The sequence below is a fragment of the Lontra canadensis genome, unplaced genomic scaffold, assembly GCF_010015895.1.
Source record: "Lontra canadensis isolate GAN:19392208 unplaced genomic scaffold, GSC_riverotter_1.0 scaffold61, whole genome shotgun sequence".
Taxonomy (NCBI): Eukaryota; Metazoa; Chordata; class Mammalia; order Carnivora; family Mustelidae; genus Lontra; species Lontra canadensis.
The window spans coordinates 1,038,481-1,065,207 of record NW_022631055.1 but is presented as its reverse complement, the minus strand read 5'-3'; the positions used below and the strand labels follow the sequence as shown (position 1 = coordinate 1,065,207).

Genomic DNA, 26,727 nt, shown 5'->3' with positions numbered 1-26,727 from the left:
AAGACCTCAATTACGTGTCAGATAAACCCATATACCTGAAGAATCAATCAAATGGTATTAGCAGTCATGTTCTCTAATGATAGTGTGTACAACTTTTCTCCTTTTTCACTTTTTTTCTTCTTTGAAATTACTTTTTTTATCCAAAATTTTCTTTAGTAAACACGAGATAATTTTAAAGATGGGAAAAGCAAAGTTTGTGTATAGAATAATTTTACATACCTTGGTGGCTGTTACTGATGTGGCCAAGTTTGTAGTTTTGGAAGAGGATCCATTAGAGCTTGGTGGTGTCTGAGCCACTACAGATTTACTATTTGTTCCATTAGCAGCACTGGCAGAATGGGAGAAAGTAAATTTGAAGCCACTCGATGATGTCCTTTTGGGAAGGTTTTCCTTGTCTTCACTTTCTTTTCCTAAAAAGAAAGTAAAATTTTTCATCTTTTCCAGTAAATATTCCTAATAGGCAAAGCAACTGAAAATAACAATAACTTAAAAACTTATAAAACACTGCCTTTGCTTCCTAAGAGCTAAGAGTAGAGCATGGTATGTACAGTGCTAAGTCTTTAATTAGCCGGAATCTTAGAAACCCAGGATTAGAAAGGGCCTCAAGAATCATTTACCAGAATCAGCTATCCTACACTAGAATCCCACACTGTTGTATGTAGGATGAGTCAAGGATTCACTACTTCTGACTCTTCCTTTTATGTCCCTCTGCAGCTTCACTGCACTGATCCTATACTTCTATATTATAGTCCTTGACGGACCTGATAATCTCTGTCATAAATCAGTATTTCAAGTTCCCAAAGACAATGATATGATCACGTCTATCAGTCTCCTATTTCCTGAATATTCTAGGATCCTGTTTCTCTCACGAGTTAGGTATCCAGTATCCTTTCATATTTGGTTGCTACTTTTTTGTATCTGATTCGCAAGTGGATGCAGTACTTCAACTATGGCCTCACCTCCCCTTTTCACTGTTCTCAGGGCAATACCTATAATGAGTACAGGTAGAAGAATTAGGCTACCAAAACCTAGGACATTTTGATGGGCTATTTGCTCTGTGAGGCTGAAGTAAATAGAACTTCAGGCACTAACAAGTACATAATGAGTGAGGCTGGGAACAACAGTTGCAGGAAAAATGTAATAAATCAGTGAAACACTAAGGAGAAATGCTTTTAGAAAATCTCACATTCAAAATCACAAATGCTTTTGCCTTTCAAAATGTAAACTTTTAGTAAACATTTATATGATATATGCAGGACAATACTCTAGTAATTTTTCAGGCCATAGAATTAAAGTGATTCTTTTGAAAGATAAGATCTTTATAAACAAGGTAAACATATTTGAAAGATGGGAAATGTTACTTCTCTTTACAGTTTATCCTTATGAAATTTTGATAATGATTTTATTTTTTTAAAAAATATTTTATTTATTTGACAGACAGAGATCACAAGTAGGCAGAGAGGCAGGCAGAGAGAGATAGAGAGGAGGAAGCAGGCTCCCTGCTGAGCAGAGAGCCCCATGCGGGGCTCGATCCCAGGATCCTGAGACCATGACCTGAGCCGAAAGCAGAGGCTTTAACCCACTGAGCCACCCAGGCGCCCCTTGATAATGATTTTAAAATTTCAAAGGGCAAAATTACTTCTTTGAGCTTAGTTTCCTCAAAACTATAAAAGGCAGAGTACTCTGGAAAGTTTCTATGTATCTATATGGTCTCTATTATTTTTGTTTTTTGTTTTTTTTAAGATTTTATTTATTTATTTGAGAGAGAGAAACATGAGAAGAAAGAGGTTAGTGGGAGAAGCAGACTCCCTGCCGACCAGGGAAACCAATACAGGACTCTATCCCGGGACTCCAGGATCACGACCCAAGGTGAAGGCAGTCACTCAACCAACTGAGCCACCCAGGCGCCCCAATATATGGTCTCTATTATTATCGGAGATCTCAGTACAGAAATAAATCCAAGATTGTTCATTGAAGGCAATGTATAAGTAGACAATGTAATTCTAAACAGCAAATGACGAGCACTGCAAAATGGCAAGTTTCAAGAAAAATACTTTAAACATGAAAATAACTCCCAGATTTGGAAAAAGATGTGGAAATTTTAAAAGGTCCCAATTCACTATAAAATTCATGTCTTTCATGCTTTATATACTATGACCAAACCTTCACAAGCAACTGATAATTTCTGTACCTAATAAATGCTACATTATTCCAAAATTCAAAATTTTAATACCTTTTTTTGTCTCCATAAATTTTTCATAAGTATCTGGAAAATCATCGTCTGGCTTAGATTTTTCTACTGGTGCCACAACTGCTTTTCCTTCCTCCTCTTCATCTTCATTAAACCACATTTCTTCATCCTCTTCCAAGGCTTTTGCATCTCTGCGAAATCTGTTACTACGCAATATAGATGGTACACTGTAAGAAACATCACAAACACTGAGTAATGATTTAAAGTTTGTGACCAGATTAAATTTGAGAATATGTAAAACCAAAAGGAGTGAAAGTAATTTTAACTACGTATAATTTACATCATAATCACCCTGACTGTGATACAAGATGTAACCCCAGAACACTCCAAAATATTGTAAATTAAAATAAAAATTATCTTGAGTTATGATATGTTCACATAAAAGATTTGGGTAGGGAAAATATCCTACCTTCTATACAACCCTGTACTATCTAATGATGGAAAGAATGCTCCTGGGTAAAGTTCATATGTGAGATCCGAACAGAAGATTCTGGATATAATTTTATAGCCTATAAATACAATATATTTAAACAATACCTGTTCAGTTTCTGATTTTGTCTGTCTTTTTCTTGCTCATATTTAGTCTTCAATCCTTTGAATGTCTGAACATATTCTATTGATTCAAGTGCTTTATAAAAGTTTTCAACTATATGTGCAGTAAGAGACTTGATATCTTCCTGTATGAGGACAAAATTTACAATTCAAATATAATTCAGTGACTGTTAGGAGAAAAACTTAAAAGAACTTTTTTATAGTTCCAAAGCTGATCAAAAAAGGTTTTTCCAAAATCACATTACAAAAATAAATGTCCTAGTTTCTTTACACATGAGCCAGGCCTCCAGAGAAAACTAGGAATAAAAAAGGAGCTCTTTTGGGGGGCTACAAAACATTTGAAAGTAACTAGAGTTAGTTTATGTCTTCTGTTTATTCTTTGCGTTTACATAGTACTTTACAATTTAAAAAGTACTTTAACATATAGTTTCACTTGATCCTAACAATTCTATGAAATAGGTTTTATTACCCTCATTTTACAGAAAAGGAAAATTGAGGATCTGAGAGGTTGGATGACCTGATGAAGAACACATAGCTAGTTAGAAGGCAGATAGTGAAATTCCACTTTTAACAAATTTTAGGTGTTAACTTAAAGACTCCTCCTTTACTGGTATCAAAATGGGATAAGCCTTACCTAAATAATAAACACAGACTCCTATAACTATATTACATATACAGATCTGATAAACTATTAACTTGAATTCTACCTGTTTCCGCAGTTTTCCAGTGGTATAGTTTTTGTGAAACAAACTGACAGTAATAACTCCTAAGTTCTTTTAAATTCTAAATGAACCATTCTAAATAATCATTGCAAATGCCTGCATACAAAGTACACTCATTATTAATAATAACTGAAATTGTGATTCAGGAATTTAAGATTAACAATAAATATACATGCCACTTCTTTAGAAGATACACCATAATCTTGTTTGTTTTTTTTTTAAGATTTTATTTATTTGACAGAGAGATCACAAGTAGGCAGAGAGAGGGCAGGGGGAAGCAGGCTCCCTGCTGAGCAGGGAGCCCGATGAGGGGCTCCATCCCAAGACCCTGAGAACATGACCTGAGGAAAGGAGAGGCTTAACCCACTGAGCCACCCAGGCGCCCCATAATCTGTTTTTTAAGGACTTTTAAGTCTTCAAACTAGTTTCTCTGGAAATCTCAAATAATATGCAAAGAAGAGATATTAGAAACCCAGGTAAAATGGTTCTGTGTTATATACTGAACAAAAAAGATGAGTTAAGTTTTGGGGTACCTGGGTGGCTCAGTCGCTTAAGCACTTGACTCTTGGTTTTGACTCAGGTTAGGATCTTGGGGTCCTGAGACTGAGCCCCATGTGGGGCTCCATGCTCAGCAGGGAGTCTGTTTGCGATCCTCTTGCTCTGCCCTCACCCCCACTTGCACTCTCTCTCAAATAAATAAGTCTTTAAAAAAAAAAAAAGATGAGTTAAGTTTTGGGATTCAATGTACATTTATCAGCCACTCAAAATTATTTTCTGAAAAACAAATTCAATCACAGAAACAGGGGTGGGGTTGTGAACCCTACAAGTCATTTTATCAATTTCTCACTAAAAATTTTTTAAACTTTTTTTAAGATTTTGTTTATTCAACAGAGAGAGCACAAACAGGCAGAGCAAGAGGGAGGGGCAGGCTTGCCGCTGGGCAGGGAACTTGACGGGGGACTTGACCCCAGGACCCTGGAATCACGACTGAGCTGAAGGCAGATGCTTAACCAACTGAGTCACCTAGGCGACCCCCTCACCAAAAATTTTAAGGGGGGGGGAATGAATATATATACATATATATATGCCAATGTCTGGTTCATTACAACAGTACATTGTGAAACAGGGTTCAGATATACTTGGTAAGCTAGTTAACTATGTTCCCTCTTTTCTAAGGCTAAAGACAATACTTCTATTCTCTTCGTCCTTTTGAAAACCATACTCTTGGCCAAGTGACTATTAGAAAAGTAATCCTGCCAGCCAAATAATCTTTATATGAGAACAGCATGTCATGAGCAGAAATCTGTAAGAGCCAAAACTAGAGAATGAATTTCTAGCTTTGACTTTCTTTTTTTCAAATTCTAACCATGTGGCCATTTTCCCTGATGGAATGATTTCAGTGTGTGGGAGAGGGTAAATTTATTGTATTGGTCCTAGAGTTACCTATCTTAACCCTATTGTTCACGTAGAGTTCTCTCCAGATCTTTTCATGACAGACCTTCTGTTGCCCAAAACTGAGCTGTGACCTGTCTTCAAGCTCTGACTATGCTCCTAACCAAATGGATGCTCCTAAATAAATCACCTGATTACTCTGGGTGTCTGAAGCCCCTCATCTATAAAATAAGGCAGTTGGAGTGGTCCGCCTCACTTCCTGGTCTCTTCAACTTAAATTTACACGATAATAGCCTACCTTTTATACATCATCTAGCAGTTTGCCAAAGTAATTACTTTCAACCTTTCTATTTATCACTACCCCTACAAAGATAATAGAGATCTCATGAATGGCATACTTGACTAAAATGTCTACATATGCCAAATATAATCCTGAAACATCTGGCCAATAAAAATGGAACTGAGAATAATATAGAGTAAACATGAGTTAAAACACCAAGCTAAATTTCACAATTTAAAATATTAACATTGCTAAACATGTAATTATTTTATTTTAGTAAGAATCCTTCAGCATAAACTTACCACTCTTATAAATTCAAATAACTCAATAACAGCTGAATTCAACAGATTGTACCGAGTTCCATTATCCAGAAGAGCATTTATAACTGGCTCAAAAAGATTTCCCTTCGTGATGTAACGATTATAAAATTCATCTTTAAGGCCAATTATCCGCCTCATAAAACGAAGAGCACCTAATTAAAAATCATACAGGGAACAAATTGATAATCACATTAATAGCAATTATTACACAGGTATTTTTACATAAAGCAATGTATATATTCTAAAATAAAAAGTAAAAATGTGCACTAAAAATAACTGGGTTTTGAGGAAAAAATAGAGTTAGGGTAAGACCACTCAAATCTGTGTTAACTCGTGTAGCCAGAGCTAGCAAAAAACCCAATAACTGGTACTTGGGAGATAAAGTACCCAGGCAGGTAGCTCCATGGTATAAAGATTTTAAAAAACCCACAGAAACCATCGAGTGCCAATGCTGGCAGTACTCAGAGCAGTGCTGGGAGACATGCAGATGATGTAGTGATGGCAGCTCAGAGCCAGGAAAGGGCTGTCTTTCTTGAAGGTGGGAACAGGAGTGGTGCAACCTGCCCAAAGCTGCCTCACCTCCCCACAGCGGGAGCTTTGGAGGTAGGTACTTCTCGATTTACTGAAAATAAAGCCAAAGTGGTTCCTGCTGCCAGCTTAACAGGAGAGCTGAAGGTCTTGAACTTTTTCTGATCAAGGCTATAGTTCCACTCCCACTATTTCAGTTCTCTTTGCCTTGGAAAAATCATCCGTGAACCGACACTACCTATACATTATACCATATACATTTTAATCCTATACATTTTAGCCCTTGTTTACCAATTGCCTATGAGCTGTTTTGTATTTGGTAAACATGAACTGTGGCAGGTCGGGCTGTATTGGTAAAAGAACAATAGAGCAACAAGCAGTATAATGTGGCTTTTTGAATTTTAAATACTGAAAGGAAATGTCTCTCATTTCCAACCTGTTGTTCACAGATTGAAGTCATTAAAAGAAGCTGTGCCTGTCAAAAGAGGTTCCAAATACTATCTAAGAATAAAACTGAAATGGGCCACATAAGGTATAAATGTATGATAACTGGAACACTAAACAAGTGTGAAGAAAAAACCTCCAAAACCAAAAAAACACAAACAAGTGTGAAGAGAAGCGCTAGACTTATAACATCGCCTTTTTGTTTTTGTTTTAACATTGCCTTTTTGTAGCAGGACTAGAAATAGTTATTTATGACTGAAAAGACATAAGTGAGCAAGCAGGCACTCTCATACACTGCTGGTGAATGGGTGAATGACATGGTATAGCTACAACTGCACTACTTATGATGGAAATCTTGACCCAATGTAAACATTTAAATACTGGAGGTTTGTTCAGCTGTTGTGATATATCCACATAAACAGGATACTCTGCACTGATCCAAAAGGACTATTTACAGAAAGCCAGATAGGAATACCTATCATGAGAACATCAATCCTTCCGAAACTGATAGAAAATTTTAACATAATCTGGTCACAATGAACTGGATACAATTATTTTTTATTATGGAAGAACAAATATCTGAGAACCAAGAAAACTATGAGAAGGAAAATAAAGCAGGGACTTAGCAGATATTAAACCTTACAAGAGGCTCAGTGGCCTAAGAATAAACTTTCCTATTTATCTCATCTAATAAAATGACAGGTTTAGAAAAAATAGCTCAGAAAGAAGACATAAGCTATATATAGCAACTAACTATACAACAAGAGAAATTTTAATTCAGTAAGAAAAACACAGTTTATTTAATAAGGGAACTGGCACAACTTGCTATCCATTTGAAAGAAAACAAAGCAAGACCCTCCAAACCATATATAAAAACAGACTTCAAACGTATTACATATATAAGTAAAAAAAAGAAATAATAAAAATGAGAAGTAAACTGAGGAGAGTATTTTATTTGCATAATCTTAGGACATAGGAGATGTTCCTAGGCAAGATAAAACCCCCAAAACTCATAAAAGGAAAAGAGACATATTTTTCATCAGAGAATCTTAAAACTATTATATATTTAAAAAATACTATAAATAAAGGCAAATGCAAAAGATAAATGAGACTGGGATATTTTTCCCCCCAAATGTGATAAATTAATATCCCTAAAACAAAAAGAGCTCTAAGAAAAAAATAGGCAATTCACACAGATAAAATTCAAAAGCACTAATAGGAAAATATATAGTATGTCAAGGAAAATGTAAATTAAAACACAAGTGGAATACCCCATTTTCCATCATCCTCTTCATAACATTTTAGGAATCAGTAACATAGTGCTGCAAGAGTATCAAGTATCAAAAATCTTTTGGGAAAGAAATCTGGAGGCTGTATATGAAATTCAAATTTAAAAGGATACATTAAAACTATGTAAACATTTTGTCCTGGCATTATCATTATTGGGAATCCATACTATGGAAATAAAGGAACCAGTGCTTAAAAGATTTATATACTAGACTATTTACTACAGTGTTCTTTGGAGTGGCAAAATACTCAACAATCCCATACTCTGTGCACTAGAGAACGGCAGAATATATTATGGAAGAGCCACTCCATCAAGTGTTACTCAACTACATTTAAGAAAAAAATATAGTTGAGACCATATTTCATCATGTAGAGTAATACTGAGAGGCTGAGAAGTATGTTAATATGATCCTGTTTTTATAAAAATAAAAAGACCTATAGGAGTGTGAATGTTTGCGTAACTTAGTACAGATGTGTAAAAAGGAATAGGAAAAATTGTGCACGCAGTTAATGGTGGTGACTTTTTTTTTTTTTTTTAAAGATTTTATTCATTTATTTGAAACAGAGAGAGAGATCACAAGTATGCAGAGAGGCAGGCATAGAGAGAGAGGAGAAAGCAGGCTCCCCGCTGAGCAGAGAACCCGATGCGGGCCTTGATCCCAGGACCCTGAGATCATGACCTGAGCCAAAGGCAGAGGCTTTAACCCACTGAGCCACCCAGGCGCTCAATGGTGGTGACTTTTAAGGCCTTAAAAAAAGTAGCTGGGAGATTAATCTTTTCTCTATACATTAAATGTTTCAATTTTAACACAAAGCTCTTTTTATTTGGAGGGTGAAGGAGGTTACTTTGTCTCTATTTGCAGTAAAAATATAAAGAGGAAAGGAAACTTAACAGTTTGCCAAAAATCAACACTGATGCCAAATATCAGAATTTAAGTTTGCTTATTGTTGGTCCAAGTGGTATACTGAGGGGGACTACTGATAAGTTATTTCACAAATTCAATAAATAACCCGAGTTAAACAAAAACATTTCAAGGCCCATATCTCAAAGGGATAAAAAAGTCACTATATGGGCACCCGGGTGGCTCAGTTGGTTGAGTGTCTGCCTTTGGCTCAGGTCATGATCTCGGGTCCTGGGATTAAGCCCCACATTGGGCTCCCTGCTCAGTGGGAAGCCTGCTTCTCCCACTTCTCCATCCCTCTGCTTGTGTTCTCTCTCACTCAAATAATAAATAAATAAAACGTTAAAAAAAAAAAAAGGCACTATAAATGACACTTTGGTGAAGAAGATGTGAAAGACAGCAGGACTTATTCTATTAGTGAAATGTTGTCATTGTACATGGTATTTTATTGCAAGAGTTAAGCTAATTCAATCTAAATGTGAGTAATATGTGGGTAGGAAAGCACCACGACCTATTCCTCTTATCCTTTAAATAAAACAAAAGATTAGTACTTCTCATAATCATCTCTTTGATAGTATGTATACTGCTTAAAAATAAATCAATTCACATGGACAACTTCAGGTTTTATCTCTATTAAAAATACTGATCCTTAAAATACTTCACAAGAATATTTTTTTAAATTGTTACTTACACAAGGCCAGGAAAGTGTGCTTTGAATTCATCAAGACCAAGACTCTTCTTAGCAAGTCCTTGTTCATAATATAGTTTTTTATGTGATACGTGTGATGTTCCACACAAAATGTGAGTAGTTCTAAAATTAAGGCAAGCAGCTGTGCTGTTTGATAATTATCTACAAAGAAAGTCATCACAGGAAAATAAAATAAATATTATAATTCACCTAAATAAAGAGAATACAGTTTATGCCTCATATTTTAGAGCAAAAGTAAAACTGTATTTTTAATCCTCATTATTATCAATTAAAGAAGCTACAGATTTTTAGTTTTTCATTAGCAGACTCTCCAATACTATTCATTTTTATTGATTAGATGGATACCTTCTATGGCTTTTGTATAAAATACTTACTAGTGTTAAGAGGAAAGAAAGCCTCAATAAAAAAAATACATACATGATAAGAAAACCCTCATTGATCTCATGGAGATCTTTTTAGAAATACTTCCTTAATGTGTGCTGCTTTCATTATTAATATTAACAAATCTATTAAAGGGTCCCCAGTAAAGAGGAAATACCTCAAGCTTTTTGCCTAACACGGTGCAACAAAACTTTCTAAGAAAAATTAATATGCTTTCCTTAAAAAGACATCTTTAAGGAAAGGACATTTTTGGCTACTTGAATATAAAGTGAAAAATATTACATTGAGATTTTTTTTTTCAGAAAAACTTTATATACTTTAATTCAACCAAGAACATAAGGAATTTATTTTTGTTTATTGTTGCATCTGTGCTTTTTTCTTTTTTTTTTAAATTTTATTTTTTATAAACATATATTTTTATCCCCAGGGGTACAGGTCTGTGAATCGCCAGGTTTACACATTTCACAGCACTCACCATAGCACATACCCTCCCCAATGTCCATAACCCCACCCCCTCTCTCCCAACCCCCTCCCCCCATCAACCCTCAGTTTGTTTTGTGAGATTAAGAGTCACTTATGGCTTTTTTAATCTTTTTAACATCAAAATGTGATATCCATGAGAGGCTTACTAAAGTAAACTACCTTTTCTTCCCTCAAGAGGCCTTGGTATATACTTTAATGAAATGATTTCAAATTGGTTCCTGAACATCGAAATTGGGTGACAAAGGGCTTATGTCAGTAACTACTGACAAAGGGCTTATGTCAGTAACTACTGACACCTATTATAAATATTTTAGGCAAGAAATATTAAACTGTGAGGAAATTTTGGAACCACAGCCTTACAGAATAAATCTAGTACAACTATTTTATTTTTTAAGAAGATTACACACATAAATATTTTGTGGAACTATGATGCTATCAGGAATAAATCAGCATTCTTTTGATAACAGAATAGCCATTAAAAATACAAAATACAGTTCTGGTATTTAAAAGATCCTTCCTATGCTAAATGCAAGTAAAGAGTTTTACTTGTTTCAGGCCCATCTGTGTAACAGCAAACACCACAGTCAGTATCTGAACTAGTCCCTCACCATTAAAAAAATTATACTCTCTTAATTTCTCAATTCCCTAATTTTATTCACAAAAGATTTTGTAACAATGATCTGCAGTGTTAATATCTTGTTTTCACTTTCTCAAATTAGGACATGAAATTAATCATTTCATCTCTAACTAATCCAATCTCTGAAGGTCTCCTCATTTGAAACTGGCTCTCCTAAACCACTGCTGAGCCCGGTAGAAAAGACAGGATGCTAGGTGCACACAGCGTATTTTCTATTCTCCTAGCCCCATCCTTGGTATGCATGTTCCAAGTAGAAGCAACAGTGCTTACACTCAGGTTCATAAATAATACGTAAGCATAATGCTGTCATGAACACTAACACTAGTTCCTAGCTGGCCTTAGTTTACTAGGTTTCAAAAATAATGAACTAAAATAAAATTCTCAACTTTCAGATGTCTTCTCAAAAAAAAAAAAAATCAGAAAACAAGCTCTAAATTTACAGTAAAAAACAAAAACAAAATTCCAACCAGTTTTCCATCTTTTATATTAGAGAATTATTTACAATAAAGGAAATAGGTAAATTTTTTTGGATTTTTAAAAAAATAAGCCTTTCTAAACCTTGTATAAATAAATGCATTATACTCTGAGCAAAAAAATCTTACACTTTTGTATTAGTTCATAAAATAAAATTCATACTTACCAGGGCAAATCGTGCTGTTTTTGTTAGATCCAACTATATTATCTAACAAAAAAAATAAGTCAGTTACTTCAGTAATAATTACTTCTATTTTCCTAGTCCTTTACAACATACAAAGGATGTCTTTGGTCATAATCTCATTTTACCTGAGTAACTGTCAAGAATTGGTTGTGAGGGGGGTGAGGGGATGGGCAAAATGGGAGAAGGGAGATACAGGATTCCAGTTATGGAATGTATGTCACAGGGATAAAAGGTACAGCACAGGGAATAAAGTCAATGATACCGTAACAGCATTACATGGTGAGAGATGGGAGCTACACTTGTGGTGAGCGAAGCTTAATGTACAGACTTGTGAAACAACCATGCTGTTTACTGAAAGAAACGTAGCATCCTGTGTCAACTATACTTCAATGTAAAAAAATAGTTGTTTCAGTTAAGTATTATACCTGTATCTGCCACTTTTTATAGAATTGGGTATGGATGAGGAATTGTTAAAAGACAATAAATATTCTGATAAAAAAGTGAGGTTACAACCAGAGAAAAGACGGACACATTTTCTTTTACTTCTTAGTCATCCTCCAATAATTAGGATATCTTTCTCTCGCTACAAAAATTTCTTAAACTCCAGAATAACACAGTATTATTATAATTTATGTCTTGAAGTTTTAAAAAAGTAGGATATTATAAGTTCTAAATTTTAGACATATATTTTACAGCACATTTGCACAGGAAAAAATATGAATGTCTATCGCAGCACTGTATGTAAGAGCAAAAACTAGAAACAACTTAAATGTACGTTAGAAGCAGAGTGGCTAAATTACAACATACTCATAGAGAATATTATACAAGACTTAAAAATAAATAAGAACTCCAGGTATCAATATGGATAGATTCCAAAAACTTACTGAATAAGAGAAAAAAAAATGCAGAACAATGTGTACAACAGAAATCAATTCATATCAAGTTTGGAAACATGAAAAATAATACATTACACTTATAGTAATATAAACAGACACTGGGTGATAAACCTCACATTCAACATTCCTTGAGGGATGGGGGTGAAGTGAGAATATGAAGAGGTGCATAGGAAACTCCAACAATTACTGTAATTTATTTTCTTTTCAAAAAAATTTTGAAAAATTGGGCAAGTTAGTTTTGATAAAGCTGACAGGAAATATATGGTGTCTGCTATATAATTATTTAAACATTTCTGTATGCTGCAAGTGTTTTATTTTAAAATTAAAATTAAAAATGCATTTATTTTAATTTATACAAATGAAACCGTTCTGCATGAAAACATTCTGCAACATGCTTTTTGATTTTTAAAAAAAATTTATTTGTCAGAGAGAGAGAGCACAAGCGGGCAGAGTGGCAGGCAGAGGCGGAGGGAGAAACGGGCTCCCCACTGAGCAAGCAGCCCCATGTGGGACTCCATCCCGGGACCCTGGGATCATGACCCGAGCTGAAGGCAACTGCTTAACTGACTGAGCCACCAGGCATCCCTGCAACATGCTTTTTTATCCAATTTTCTATTTTCAAGAACTAGTTAATAGTTCAAAATTCAGTTTTTAACTGCTATTGAGTATTCCACTGTATGAATATACCACATGTTCTTTATCTTCTTATACATTCTTGTACTTGTCACACGTATGCATAAATGTTCCCTCAGAAACTGAAGTGATAGTATTATGTAAGCTGTGCCCATTTTACAACTAATTAATTTAGCAAACATTCTCTTTAATTGACTCCCTTTTAAAATGACTCATTGGATTAACCAACACTCTCAGAAAACCACCCCTCCCATCCCTCATTTAACCAGTTGAGTTGCATGCTTATCAAAAGTCCTTTGTTTACACTATTTTTGGCAGTATGATTACATACTTTAAATATCACAGACTGATGAAATATAATAATGTACCATCTATGGCTAAGCTGAATACAGTCTACAGTCTAGAAGTCAGTAAAACTAGAAGTAGCTGATGAATTATGGGTGTAGTTTATGGATAAAAGATGACATGGAAATAAAAAAAAATACATTAAAAAGAAAGTCTTGCCCCTATACAAAGTATCAGCAAATGAGTCAGCATTTAGAATGCTTACAGAGTTTATTTTTTTAAACCGTTCTCTACTTTAACCAACTTTTTTGATTAACCCATCAACTTTTGATCCTTATGTAGTGAAATTAAAGAGCTTTACTATGTTGCCAATTTATTCTCCAACATGATGGTTCCCCTTGGATTTTCTAATTTTTCCTTGTCATATAATGTACTGAGCAGACAGCCTGTTACAGTTATACTACTTATTTCACTCTTTAAAAATGGAAATCATAAGCAGGTAAGTAAGAGACCCTACCCTTTTCACACTTGTCTTCTGAAGTATTGGTCAAAAGTGGTGCTGTGAGAACATGCATACAATGGTTGTAGAAGAAATTTAGAAATTCACTTTTTTCAGTTTTCTGAAACATACAGAATTAAAAAAATATTTTATTATCTTTAATATCTTTAAGAATTAGTGTAGATTATATACAACAGATACTTTAAGATATCATGAAAGAACAAAAAACTAGTTACATTCACCTTAACTGTATTTCTGCAGAACTGAAAAATCAAATCTATTTCATATTACTGAATTAAAATGAAAATAAGATTATAAAAAAATTTTCTGAGGAAAATTATTCAGAAGAATTTTTTTTCTAATATGCTTATGATCTGAAATGGAATGAAGATCTACCAAGCAATGTTGAGAGGAGCAACTTAATTGCTGAAAATCTGAAACTCCATTCATAGAATATTCAAATATGAAAAAACACCAAACTGATTTATCAAGCCATTTGAAACAGGACAGAATTTAGATCTATTTTCTAAATTTCAAAAATTTCTTATTTGGAAATTTGGGAAACAGTGCCTTTTGATTTTTTTGACCACTATTTTTACACAATGGTCTCATAAACAAGTAATGATTTAAAAACAATATATTCTTCTCTAAATAGGAGAGAATTTTATAAAGAAAAAAATCCCAGAATTTTGAGACAACAATTATTAATATTTTGGAATACTTCCATAAGTCTTTTCTAAATGATTTCTCTTACTATGCAGTTGAGATCATTCAGTACATATTAATTTTTTCCACTATGATTAAAAAACACGTAACATTAAAATTTACCATCTTAGCCATTTTTACTGTTTACAGCTCAGCAGTGTTAAATATGTTACCTATGTTGTATATTAATTTTTAAGAAGTTAACAGAATAAGGCCAAGAGCCATAAACAGAAATGCTAACATTTTACTAAGATTTTCCCAGATTACAATCTTCTATTTTGCCACAAATAAACTGCTACAGGAACACAACAGCTACTTGGATACCTAGTGTACAAATGCTCAAGTATTTATTATTTTTAAAAATTGTACAAATTTTAAGATTTTATATTTATTATTTATGCATTTATACATAATTTATTATACATGAAATCCTCTAAAACTGCCTAAACCAAAATATTTTTATCTCAGAATAATTTCTTACATTAGTTGTAGCCAGCATGTTCTCTGGATCAATTAGAGTACGAAGAAGTCCCATTAACTGAACAGCACCCCCTAGCTCAGGATCAGTATCACAGATCATTTGTTCAATTACTACATTAATGAGAAGGATATCCTGAAAGAAAATGTACTTCCATTAGAACTGGTTTGAATATGCGACAAATGTACCAGCTGAAAGAACAAAATCAGAACCAAAGAATACATGAACTTATTTAAAACTTTTATGTTCCTAGTATTTTTTCCAAGTTCTATAAATACACTAGAGTGAAAAAGGCCCACTGAAAAAAGCAGAGCACACTAAAGCTTACGGCAACATCAATATAGGGAAGTGAGAAACAAAATCATTTACCAGTGATTCTTGTTCACTGGAGATTCTAACAGATTCTCATTCTAGGTTTCAGCCTCAGATATGAATTTAGAAGCTGACTGAGGAGGATCACACACCATGTGAACCTAAAACAAAGATTATCTGAGCTTCAAACGAGAAAATCCTTTCTAGCAAAAAAGTGAGAAAACCCAGTATACAACTCTCCATAGGAAGCAAGTGGATGTACACTGTTACATAATAACCTAACCACAGAGATATGCATTAGTTGCATGCTTTTCGGTCTTAACTTTGAAACTACAAAGTAGCTTGCAGATACAAAATTTATTTACCTTTTGCCTGTATTTTTAAGCAATCTTAACGGGCGCCTGAATAAGCTCAGTCGTTAAGTGTCTGCCCTGGCTCAGGTCATGATCCCAGTGTCCTGGGATCGAGACGCACATCGGGCTCCTTGCTCACGAGAAGGCTGCTTCTCCCTCTCCCATTCTCCTTACCTGTATTCCCTCTCTCACTGTGTCTCTCTGTCAAATAACGAAATAAAATCTAAAAAAAAAAAAGTCTTAGAAATTGAAGTACAGTACAAAGAAAAACGTTTTGACATCAGTTGATTGAGAACATGTTTATTATTGGGGGAAGAAAGGTAGTAACTGAAGAAGATGAAATAAGGGAACTGCATGGAATTAAGATGAACTTCTTAAATTGGGAGAACTCTGTAAAGTAATAAAAATATTCAGTATAAAGCACTTAAAAAATGACTTTATTTATTTGAGAGAGAGTGTGTGTGCATTTGCAAGAGCAGGGGGAGAAGCAGACTCTTTGATGAGCAGGAAGCCAGATATGGGGCTCTATCCCAGGACCCAGAATATCATGACCTGAGCAGAAGGCAGACACTTAACTGACTGAGCCACCCAGTCGTCCCCATTATAAAGCACTTTTTGTTATTATTTTGTTGTGTTAGCCCCTTAAACTGAACATACTGTGGTTTCCAAAAATATTTCCCTGTAAAGTTGTTTGTGTTCTTAAATTCTGTTAAGAACCAACAAAAGCATGTCACAGGGACTTAGCTGCTTAAAAATTAGAATCCTAGCCCGTACCATGTTTCAAAATTTCAACACCAATGAATCAATTCTGTCATGGCATTAAAAACAAAATAAAATCTCTTCAAAGAGGAATTACGATTTATGAAATAAAATTCATAGAGCTAATTAATAAATCCAGACTGAAGCCTCATTTCAATTGGAAGAAATGGTAGATTCTACACTAATCTGCTGCTCTTTCTTATAGTGGCATGATTGGCAAAGCTTAACTCATGTAAAATGTTAACATATTATGACAAGGTGTCATAAAATAAACTTTCCTCAGAACAATGCTATGGCATTTACTTACTTTACATTTATGTCAATGTGTACTACTTACATTCTACCAGTTAATTAGGTCCTCAGATAATTTGAATTATATATAATCCTCTTTCATAAGTTCATTCATTTAAAACTAGGCACAAAAAAATAATAAATGATGAATTTAGGTTACATCTAAATAAAACCAGAGAGGCAAGAAATACTTAAGGTATAGCTCATACACTGAAATGTCATTTCAATACAGTCTTCAAACTTTTTTGGTCTTCTCTCTTACATGCAGTTTCTCATAAATCCTGCTCCAGCAGTATCAATGCCAAACTGAGTACCATAATTCAGTGACTTATGAAATTGACAAAAGCTAATTTACATATTTCATGGTGAAACAGACTGTTAAAGAGAACTATAGCCTTTTTAGGAGGTAAGAAAAGAACTGCCTTTCTCAGGCCTGTAAGACTTCCCTGCCAGAGAGAGGTATATACACCACTGAATGCTATTCTTTAAAACATTTCAAGATCCCCAGGCTTCAGATAGGAAGGGCAGAGGTCAGCAGATAATTGAAATCTCTAGGTTTAAAGTTTATGTCTGGATACAGGGTACTTGGATGTTTCAGTTAGTTGAGCATCTGACTCTTGGTTTTTACTCAGGTCATGCTTTCAGGGTTATGAGACTGACCCCAGTTGGGCTCTGTGCTCATTGGGGAGTCTGCCTGAGATTCTCTCCCTCTCCCTTGGCCCCTCCCACAGCTCATGGTGCACTCTAATATATAAGTCTTAAAAAAAAAAAAAAGACTACATTTGGATAAGATCTTTAAAATCTGTAAGCAGCAAATAGTCTGGAAGGCTACTAAATAGTTGAGGAAGCTTAATTGTCAAGAAAGTTTTAAAATAGGCAACAGTCCATGACTGTTCAATCTTTAAGACCACCACTTGGCCAGAGAACTCACACCAAGAGAAAGGAGACTGTGAAGATTATATAGATCCTTGGAGGAAAGGCATCTTCTATTGCCCAACTCAGATGTAGCCACAGCTGATAATATCCTGAGGGAAGAAAGGCTTTGGAAAAAAATAGGCAAGGGTCATTTCTTTAGAGACAGCTGCTTTTGTTAATCAAGAACCTCCTGGGATAAGGAGTCCAAGCTACTGCTATTCAACAAATATCTGATGAACCAGTGTATCACAGTTATGAATGAAGGACTGCTGTAAGTATGTTCTCCCTCTTCCCAGACAAAAGCAGTTTTGATTGATGTTAGAGGCAGATAAATTATCTTTCTGTTTATAGGTTACTGAAATACTAGGAGTCTTACCTGGACTTGAAGAAGACTACTTAACACTCAAATAATGGAAATTTGGTTTATGTCCCTTGAGGGAAAGGTGGGTGAGGAGAGAAAAACGTGTATGAAAGTTAGGTAGCCAGAGAGGAGACAATGTGGCTGATACTATGAGGCACCCACTTAGTCTCTATTTTCATTGTTTTGCTAGCAGAGCCCAAATTTTGTTTAGAGGCAATGTACTTAGCTAAAACACAATTTCCCAGCATTCTTCATAGCTAAGGGTAACTTACTTTTGGACAAAGAAATCCAAGGAGAAATTGTTAATTGGAACCTCTAGGAAAGTGTTTTAAAATAAAACACGAAAGCTTTCCAGCCATTATTTTGCTCTCTGCCCTTATTCCTGGAGGTGGAATAGCCATCTTGCGATCTCAAAGTAATAGACATTAAAACCAGAAAATGAGGATGATTGACTCAAAAGATGAAAGTCTTCTGTCATCATGGAGCTGCTTCAAGACTTACTGTGACATTAATAAAACTTTAATTAGGTAAAACCATTCTAAGTCGGTTTTTCTTTTTTTCTGTGATATAAACACTTAACATAGTATCTACTTTCTCAGCATATTTTTAAGCATATAATATTTTTTTTTTAAAGATTTTATTTATTTATCAGATAGAGATCACAAGTAGGCAGAGAGGCAGGCAGAGAGAGAGGGGGAAGCAGGCTTCCTGCTGAGCAGAAAGCTCCATGCGGAGCTCGATCCCAGGACGCTGGGATCATGACCTGAGCGGAAGGCAGAGGCTCCAACCTACTGAGCCACCCAGGCGCCCCAAGTATATAATACTCTTAACTACAGGTACTATGCTGTAGAGGAGATCTCCAGAATTTACTCATCCTGTATAACTGGAATTCTATACCCTTTGTCTAGTATCTTTCCCATTTCCCCCAGCCCCCATCCCCTGGCAAGCACCATTGTTCTGATTCTATGAGTCTGTATTACTTTTGTAAGAAATATCATGTATTTTTCCTTCTGTGTCCGGCTTATTTTACTTGGCAAATTGTCCTCTAGGTTTATCCAAGATGTCAAGAATGGCAGGACTTCCTTTTATTAAGGCTGAATAATGCTCCACTGTACATATATGACAAATTTTCTTTATCCATTCATCTGCAGATGGACACTGAGGTTGCTTAGATGTCTTGACTATTGTGAATAATGCTGCAGTGAACATGGGAAGACAGGTATCTCTTCAAGATCTTTTGGATTTATGGACAGAAGCAAGATTGCTGGATCATATGGTAGTCTATTTTAATTTTTAGAGGAGCTTCCATCTGTTTTCCATGATGGCTGCTCCAATATATCCCCATCATCAGTGTACAAGGACTCTTCTTTAAAGGGAATTTATTTATTTATTTGACAGAGAGAGAGATCACAGGTAGGCAGAGAGGCAGGCAGAGAGAGAGAGAGGGGGTAGGGAAGCAGGCTCCCTGCTGAGCAGAGAGCCCAATGCAGGACTCAATTCCAGGACCCTGAGATTATGACCTAAGCCAAAGGCAGAGGCTTAACCCACTGAGCCACCCAGGTGCCCAAGGACTCTTCTTTTCTCCATATCCTTGTCAAGACTTGTCATCTTTATTTTTGGTATTAGTCATCCCCCCCCCCTTTTTTTTTTGAGGACATGTTCCAGATTTTATTTACATTTTAAGACTAACTTTAATCTCAAAATCACATATCCATATACTTATTCCTTTTTGCTGGTTGTACTTAAATGCATGGTTTGTCAAACACTGTAAACAAATACTTACCTTGTCTGTTACATGTAACACTCAGGAATGGCTTTTAACAGAAATTCATCGACCTCCCCCACAATGTTTTTTTAAATTATAAATACAGGTATCTAAACAATCCTGAACATATTTTTGATAGTACTGTAGTCAGGACCCAGGGCCACTTCAAAAATTAACACAATGTGAAAACATACATTGTATCTGCTACTTCAGATAGTTTCATCTGAAGCTCTTTCACTAAGAAAGATGGATCAAGAATGCCATTTGTTTTTCCTTCTTGAGATTTTTACTTTTCAGAAACACACATGCTTCCACAGCATGATTCTTCTCTCCATGATTTCATCTTGTAAACCTGAATTCTATTTTGAGTACTCCAGGTTTATACATAAATGACAGTGCCACTGCCTACTACCTTTTGTCCTTCAAGTTCTTCCAACAAGCAAAAATTACAAAGAACTTTAACTCCTGTGGAGACCACTTTCTCCTACAGCCCTGATATTAGCTATCCTAACAGAGATGTGTGTACTTAGGAGAAATGTCTGTTCAATTCCTTTGCCCATTTTCAAATTGGGGTTTTTTTTTTTTTTGGCTACTGGGTCGCAGGAATTCCTTACATATTTTGAGTATTCATATCTCATCAGCAATTCTAAACAAACTCTACATTTTTACTCCCAACCTATATACTATGTTATTGATGTCAGAATTTATTATTTATGTATTTAAAAAAAAATTTTTTTTAAAGATTTTATTTATTTATTTGTCAGAAAGAGAGAGACAGTGAGCACTGCAAGGGGAGCAGCAGGCAGAGGAAGAAGCAGGCTCCCCGCTGAGCAAGGAGCCGATGCAGAACATGATCCCAGGACCTGGGGCTCATGACCCAGGCGAAGGCAGACTCGTAAGTGACTGAGCCACCCAGGTGTCCCAGAATTTATTTTATACTGTGTATCTATTAAAAACTTTTATAGTTATAGTTTTTCTTAATATTTTGTCTTTTGCCTTTTATACTAGGGTTAAAAGTGATTTATACACCATGAATGGGGTTTTATGTTATTCTGTATCTGTCTATATGTTTATCTTCCCCAGTGAGATTTACACTTTCATATGCTTTCTTGTAGCTGTTTCATTTTAAACTTTAAAATTCTCTTTAAGAGGGGTGCCTGGGTGGCTCAGTGGGTTAAAGCCTCTGCCTTCGGCTCAGGTCATAATCCCAGGGAACTGAGATCGAGCCCCACATCGGGCTCTCTGCTTGGCAGGGAGCCTGATTATTTCTCTCTGTCTGCCTCTCTGCCTACTTGTGATCTCTGTCAAATAAATAAAATCTTAAAAAAAAAAAAAAAAGAATTCTCTTTAAGCATGTCTTATAAGGCAGGTCTAGTTATGCCAGGTAAAGTATTCTCAGTTGGCAGGGGTTTTTTTCAGCACTTTGAATATATCAGCTTACTATTTCCTGGCCTGAAAGGTTTTTGCTGAGAAATTTGCTGAGATTTATGGGAATTCCCTTGTATGTGATGAGGCTTTTTGTCTTTTTTCTTGCTGCTTTAAAAATTCTCTTTGTCTTTGACTTTTGACAGTTTTATTGTAATGTGTCTTAGTGAAGACATCTTTGGATAGAATCTATTTGGGGACATATAAATTTCATGTACCTGGATGACCATATCTCTGATTTTTTATTTCTGCTTGACTGAGTCTGCTATCAGAACTGTTTATTGCTTTTTTTCCCCCTCAGTTTAGTCAATGTATTCTTTAGCTCTACAATTTCTTTTGGTTCTTTTTTTTTTTTTTTTAAGATTTTTATTTATTTGACAGAGAGAAAAAGCAAGCAAGCGTACAAGCAGGGGGAGCAGCAGGGAGAGGGAGAAGCAGGCTCCCCAGCTCAGCAGGAAGCCCAAAAGGGGACTCGATCCTAGGGCTCTGGGATCATGACCTGAGCCAAAGGCAGATGCTTAACCAACTGAGCCACTGAGGCACCCCTCTTTTGGTTCTCTTTAAATACTTTTTCTCTGTTGAACTTCTCATTTTGTTCATATCTCTTTTCCTGATTTCATTTAGTTATCTGTGTTCTCTTGCAGTACAATGAACTTCTTTAAGACAATTATTCTGAATTCTTTGTCAGTCAGTTCAGTTTTCCATTATTTTAGGGTCAGTTTTGATAGCTTTATTTTCTTTGTTTTGGTGGTGTTAAGTTTTCCTGATCTTTGTAATCTTGCACTGATATCTGCCCATCTAAAGAAGCAGTTAGCTCTTTTAGTCTTTACAGACTGGGCTTGGCAGGGAAAGTTCTTCATCAGTCAGCCCAGTCAGAGATTTTGGGTGGGTCAGTTGATTAGGTTCATTACTAGGGTACATGGACCAGCTTTTGAGATGTATGTGGTAGTTTTGAGAGCCCCTGCCTCTTTTTTTGTTCTTAGCTATTGCAATGGGATTCCCTCACTGTTCTGGGTAGGACCTAAAAGAAATGGCCCTCATGGGTAGCATTCTGAAAGGCTGGAGATGTCTGTCAGACTCTCACTTTGTTCTCCCTTTCCCCATGAGAGAGAATCTGTGGGGCCAGAGGATCTCTCAGTACTGTGCTACACTCACTTGGGGAGAAGTGACAAGGGTAAACTGAAACTGTTCTTACCCTTTTTCAATGTATCTTTTCTCATTTCTGTGCTCCACTAAAATGCTGTTACCTCTCACCTGGACTCTAAAGTCACATGGAGGTATTCATGTCTGTTAATAACTGTTAAATCAGTTTCTGTTGTGGGGACGAGACCTGGAATTTCCTATTCTGCCATCTTGCTGATGCCACTCCTGGTTTTTCGGATATATGAAGCCAAACCCATTTCTAAGTAATACATTAATTTCTTATTCTCCTACTTCCTTCTGCCACAGGTCAGGTCTTCCTTCTTTAGTTATCTGTAGAACTATACTTCTAAATCAGAGACCTGATCAAGACATCCTTTGTTTAAAATGGTTTTAAGATAAAAGATTCACTCCTTAGGGGTACTAGAGTGGCTCAGTTATTAAGCATCTGCCTTGGGCTCAGGTCATTATCCCAGGGGCCCGGGATGGAGTCCTGCATTGGGATCCCCACTTGGCGGAAAGCCTGTTTCTCCCTCTCCCACTCCCCCTGCTTGTGTTTCCTCTCTTTGTGCGTCTCTGTCAAATAAATAAATAAAATCTCAATAAATAAATAAATAAATAAATAAATAAGTAAATAAGTAAGTCACTCCTTAGACTGGCTGTATAGGTAACAAATATTCTAATCCTGTGCTATTTAATATGGTATCCACTTGCCACATGAGGCAGTTTAAAATTAAAACTAGTAATTCCTCAGTCAAACTACCTGTAGTTTAAGTGCTTGGCAGCCACAGGTACCAAGTGGTTACCTTGTGGTTACAGAATAAACATTTCCATCATCACAGAAACTGAACAGCACTCTTCAAGCCTATTATTATAGTTTCATTGTTAAAGAAAAGGAAAAAAAAACATGAAAATCAGACTTAGATAAAAAAAAAAAAGATGCAGGGGGGAGACAAGGGCAAAATATGGGAATTTTTTAACAATCAAAATACTAATTGCCACTGCAATGATACAAAAGTCTTTAAACTTCTGAATCCTTGTGTTTATTTTTTACTACTCTTAAGTGTCACTTTAATGAAACAAATAATTTATTAAAGAAAATACAAAAGAGACAGGAATCCACAAACATTCTAAATCTGTAATAAGAGTTAGACATCTGTACTAAAATCTGCTGTGAAAATACATATAAAATCAGACTTCTGCTTTTGATCAAGAAAGAGTGACAGGAACTAGATTTAGTTTTTATCTGGAACAACAAAAAAAAGCCAGACAAAATACATGAAATCACAGTTGGTAATACAGTAGACAATGGCCAGTAAAAGAAAGATGGGAAAAAACAAGATAAGCCCTAGGATACATGTCAGGTTCTATTATTATTATTACTATTACTACTACTACTACTATTATATTACTGGATCCTGCCAAACTAAGTAAAAATCAACTCCTGAAATACTAGAATTAACCACAGATTTATAGTTTCTGCCCCATAGAGCAGTATGGGACAGCAAGACTGTCTTACTCCAGAGGTACACCCACCTCAGTAAGTAATTATAATTAGTCCACTACAATGCATGACTACACCCACTCAAAAGTAATGGTATTTTCAGAAACAATGAACAAATAGTTCTGAAACAATTAATGAATGGTTGAACATACGTCTATGAACTAAAAGTCTTAACAACATTTAAGTTTTCTGTAAGGCATGTTTCATTTCTTAGTTAACATAATGGAGCAAGCCCTCGTTAACAGAAGGAAGAGCTGAATCAAAGGACCCAGCCTCTCTAATTGCAGTACAGCCATCTAAGATACCAACTATCTAAGTGACCTTATTAAGTCTCCCATACCTATTTCTCCAATGGCGGAACAAAGGAAATGGAATAGAAAAATCACTATAAGTTGGATCACTCTTTCAAAATTCAAGCTAGCTGGAGTTGAACTGTCTGATTTCTAAAGCTGTTTGCTGGAGTTCTTTACTGGTAGCATTAAAATATTATACAAACAAATCCAATTTTCCTTGACCTGCTTCCCCAACAATGACATTACTCAGGCTAGAAAAAAATTCATGCTCAAGCAAGTGCAGCTAAATAATGAAGAGGTACAAAAAACCACTGGAAAATTCCTTCTTAAAATCAAATGTTGACTTGATGTGCAAACAAACCATTATAGAGTAACTCTAGTTAATATGCGTCAATGCTGGACTACCAAATCTATTCTAGGGAACACCCTCTTAAACATATATATATATATATAAAATTTTTTTTCTCCACCTCTCTTAAATTTATAATCTTAATTAAGAGTGCCCAATGACTTTCTTTCCATTGAAGACTGCTTATTCCTATGTTCTCTCTTTTAGCTTCTTTTTACACTGCCATAGTAGCTTCTGCAGTTACAACCTCAGAGTCAGCCTTTGAATGCCACCATCACTGTCTTGCAATATTCTGAGAAAGGGGTGTAAGTTAGGGCTTGGCAAACCACAAGACCATTTTGCTGGTTGCCTACTTTGTACATAAAGTTGTAAGGTAGGGACGCCTGGGTGGCTCAGTTGGTTGAGCTGCTGTCTTTGGCTCAGGTCATGATCCCAGTGTCATGGGATCGAGTCCCACATCGGGCTCCCTGCTCTGCAGGGAGCCTGCTTCTCCCTCTGCCACTCTGTCTGCCTGTGCTCTCTCTCTCTCTCTCTGACAAATAAATAAATAAATAAAATCTTTAAAAAAAAAAGTTTAAAGTTAAAAACATTTACTGGAGCATAGCTACACCATCTTTGGACAATTCACTCTTACAATGGCAGGGTTGAGTAATTGCAACAGATACCAAAGAGCTCATCAAGTCTTATTTATCTTCTGGCCTTTTAAGGAAAGTTTGCTATCCTTCACCTAAATAGCAACATTCAAGTGAGTTTAACCAAGATTTCCGAGAGATTTTTCAAGGTTTTAGTTATATCTAAATCAAAGTTTTAGTGAAATAATATTCCCATTGGTTTCATCACACTCTAACCTCATACTATTCTTGGAAGCACATACTGTTATTTAAAGTACAGTTTTGTGGGTTTAAGAATTTGCAATATTGCAAAAAATAATCAGCAAAAGCAGGGAAGTGCTGGGTACCTACACATGGAATTGAGAGATTATCCAAGTTATCAGTTGGCATCTCTATTTTCTGATTGGGAAAGATAAAGGACATACTTCATTTCATTGTTCTAAGATTTCTTAAAACTTTTAACTTCTTGATACAGAGATACATTTTATAATCTATGGCATTAGACAGTTATTATAAGCTACGTGGCAAGCATGACAAAAAGCCAAATGAAAATTTTTCCACTAACACTTCCTGGTAAGATCAAGAAAATATTAGCATCATTGGGGCGCCTGGGTGGCTCAGTGGGGAGCCTGCTTCCCCCTCTCTCTCTGCCTCTCTGCCTACTTGTGGTCTCTGTCGAGTGAATAAATAAAATCTTAAAAAAAAAAAAAAAGAAAATATTAGCATCCATGTATCTTAGATCCCATGAATATAGTAAATAAGAGGAAAAGAAAGAATGATAGGAGCAGGAACATTATTCTGAAGTAGAATAAAAACTGATGGATGTTGTGGAAACATCTTTGTTTTTTAAATGTATAAATTATTTTAAAAATGCACGTGAAATTTGTTCTGCAGCAACTTGAATGAGGGCTAAAATAATTAGAAAAACAATACTTCTTTTGATCCATTTGACATGTCAGAAGAAAGTAAAAGCAGCTCTTCAAATTCTACAGAACTTAATGGTCCAATTCCTTAAGTCTGTGAAACAGCAAAATAGTCTGAACAAAAAAACCCCTTTCAGTTCATTTTTTAATTTTAAGGGAATTCCTTGATGTGATGCGCTAAAGAAAACATTACTTCTGTACCATTTCTGATACAAAGAAATAACCTAAATCAAATCATGGGGAAACATCAGACAAGTCCAAATTGTTGGACACTAGACCAGAAAATTTTCAGTATTGTCTTGGTTAAAAAGAACATTACTGGGACAACTGACAAAATCTGAGGTAGGACTGCAGTTAGATATTAATACTGTAAAAATGCTAACTTCCTGATTTTGATAATTTTACTAGACACTGAAGTAGATATGGGTAAAAAGACACCTTGTGATCATTTCTGTACCTTATTCTTCAATGATTTAGAACAAAAATAATTATTTCTGTAGGTAAGTGTGTATATACAAATATAAGCAAAGAAAGAATAAGGCAAATTAGAGATAAAATATTAACAACTGGGAATCTGGGTGAAGTGTATATGGGAGTTCTTTATACTATAACTTTTCTGTAAATTTAAAATTATTTCAAAACAAAAAGTTAAAAAATGGATGCAATTTTAAGAAATGTGTTATG

General features: G+C 35.3%; 1 protein-coding gene across 6 annotated transcripts in view; it reads right to left on the bottom strand.

Moving 5' to 3' along the window:
- PPP4R3B (protein phosphatase 4 regulatory subunit 3B) overlaps window positions 1–26,727 on the bottom strand; it is a 69,105-nt gene that overhangs the window by 7,987 nt on the left and 34,391 nt on the right. For 4 of the 6 annotated variants that reach the window (XM_032877734.1, XM_032877735.1, XM_032877733.1 and 1 more), the window contains 8 exons: window positions 15,046–15,177; window positions 13,878–13,980; window positions 11,529–11,570; window positions 9,370–9,528; window positions 5,500–5,669; window positions 2,789–2,928; window positions 2,234–2,418; window positions 220–410 (listed from right to left, as the gene is read on the bottom strand). In XM_032877734.1, coding sequence (XP_032733625.1) covers window positions 220–410; window positions 2,234–2,418; window positions 2,789–2,928; window positions 5,500–5,669; window positions 9,370–9,528; window positions 11,529–11,570; window positions 13,878–13,980; window positions 15,046–15,177 — 1,122 coding nt within the window. Of the gene's footprint in view, window positions 1–219; window positions 413–2,233; window positions 2,419–2,788; window positions 2,929–5,499; window positions 5,670–9,369; window positions 9,529–11,528; window positions 11,571–13,877; window positions 13,981–15,045; window positions 15,178–26,727 lie in introns of those variants that run through there. The other 2 variants (XM_032877731.1, XM_032877732.1) reach the window with 2 other exon arrangements.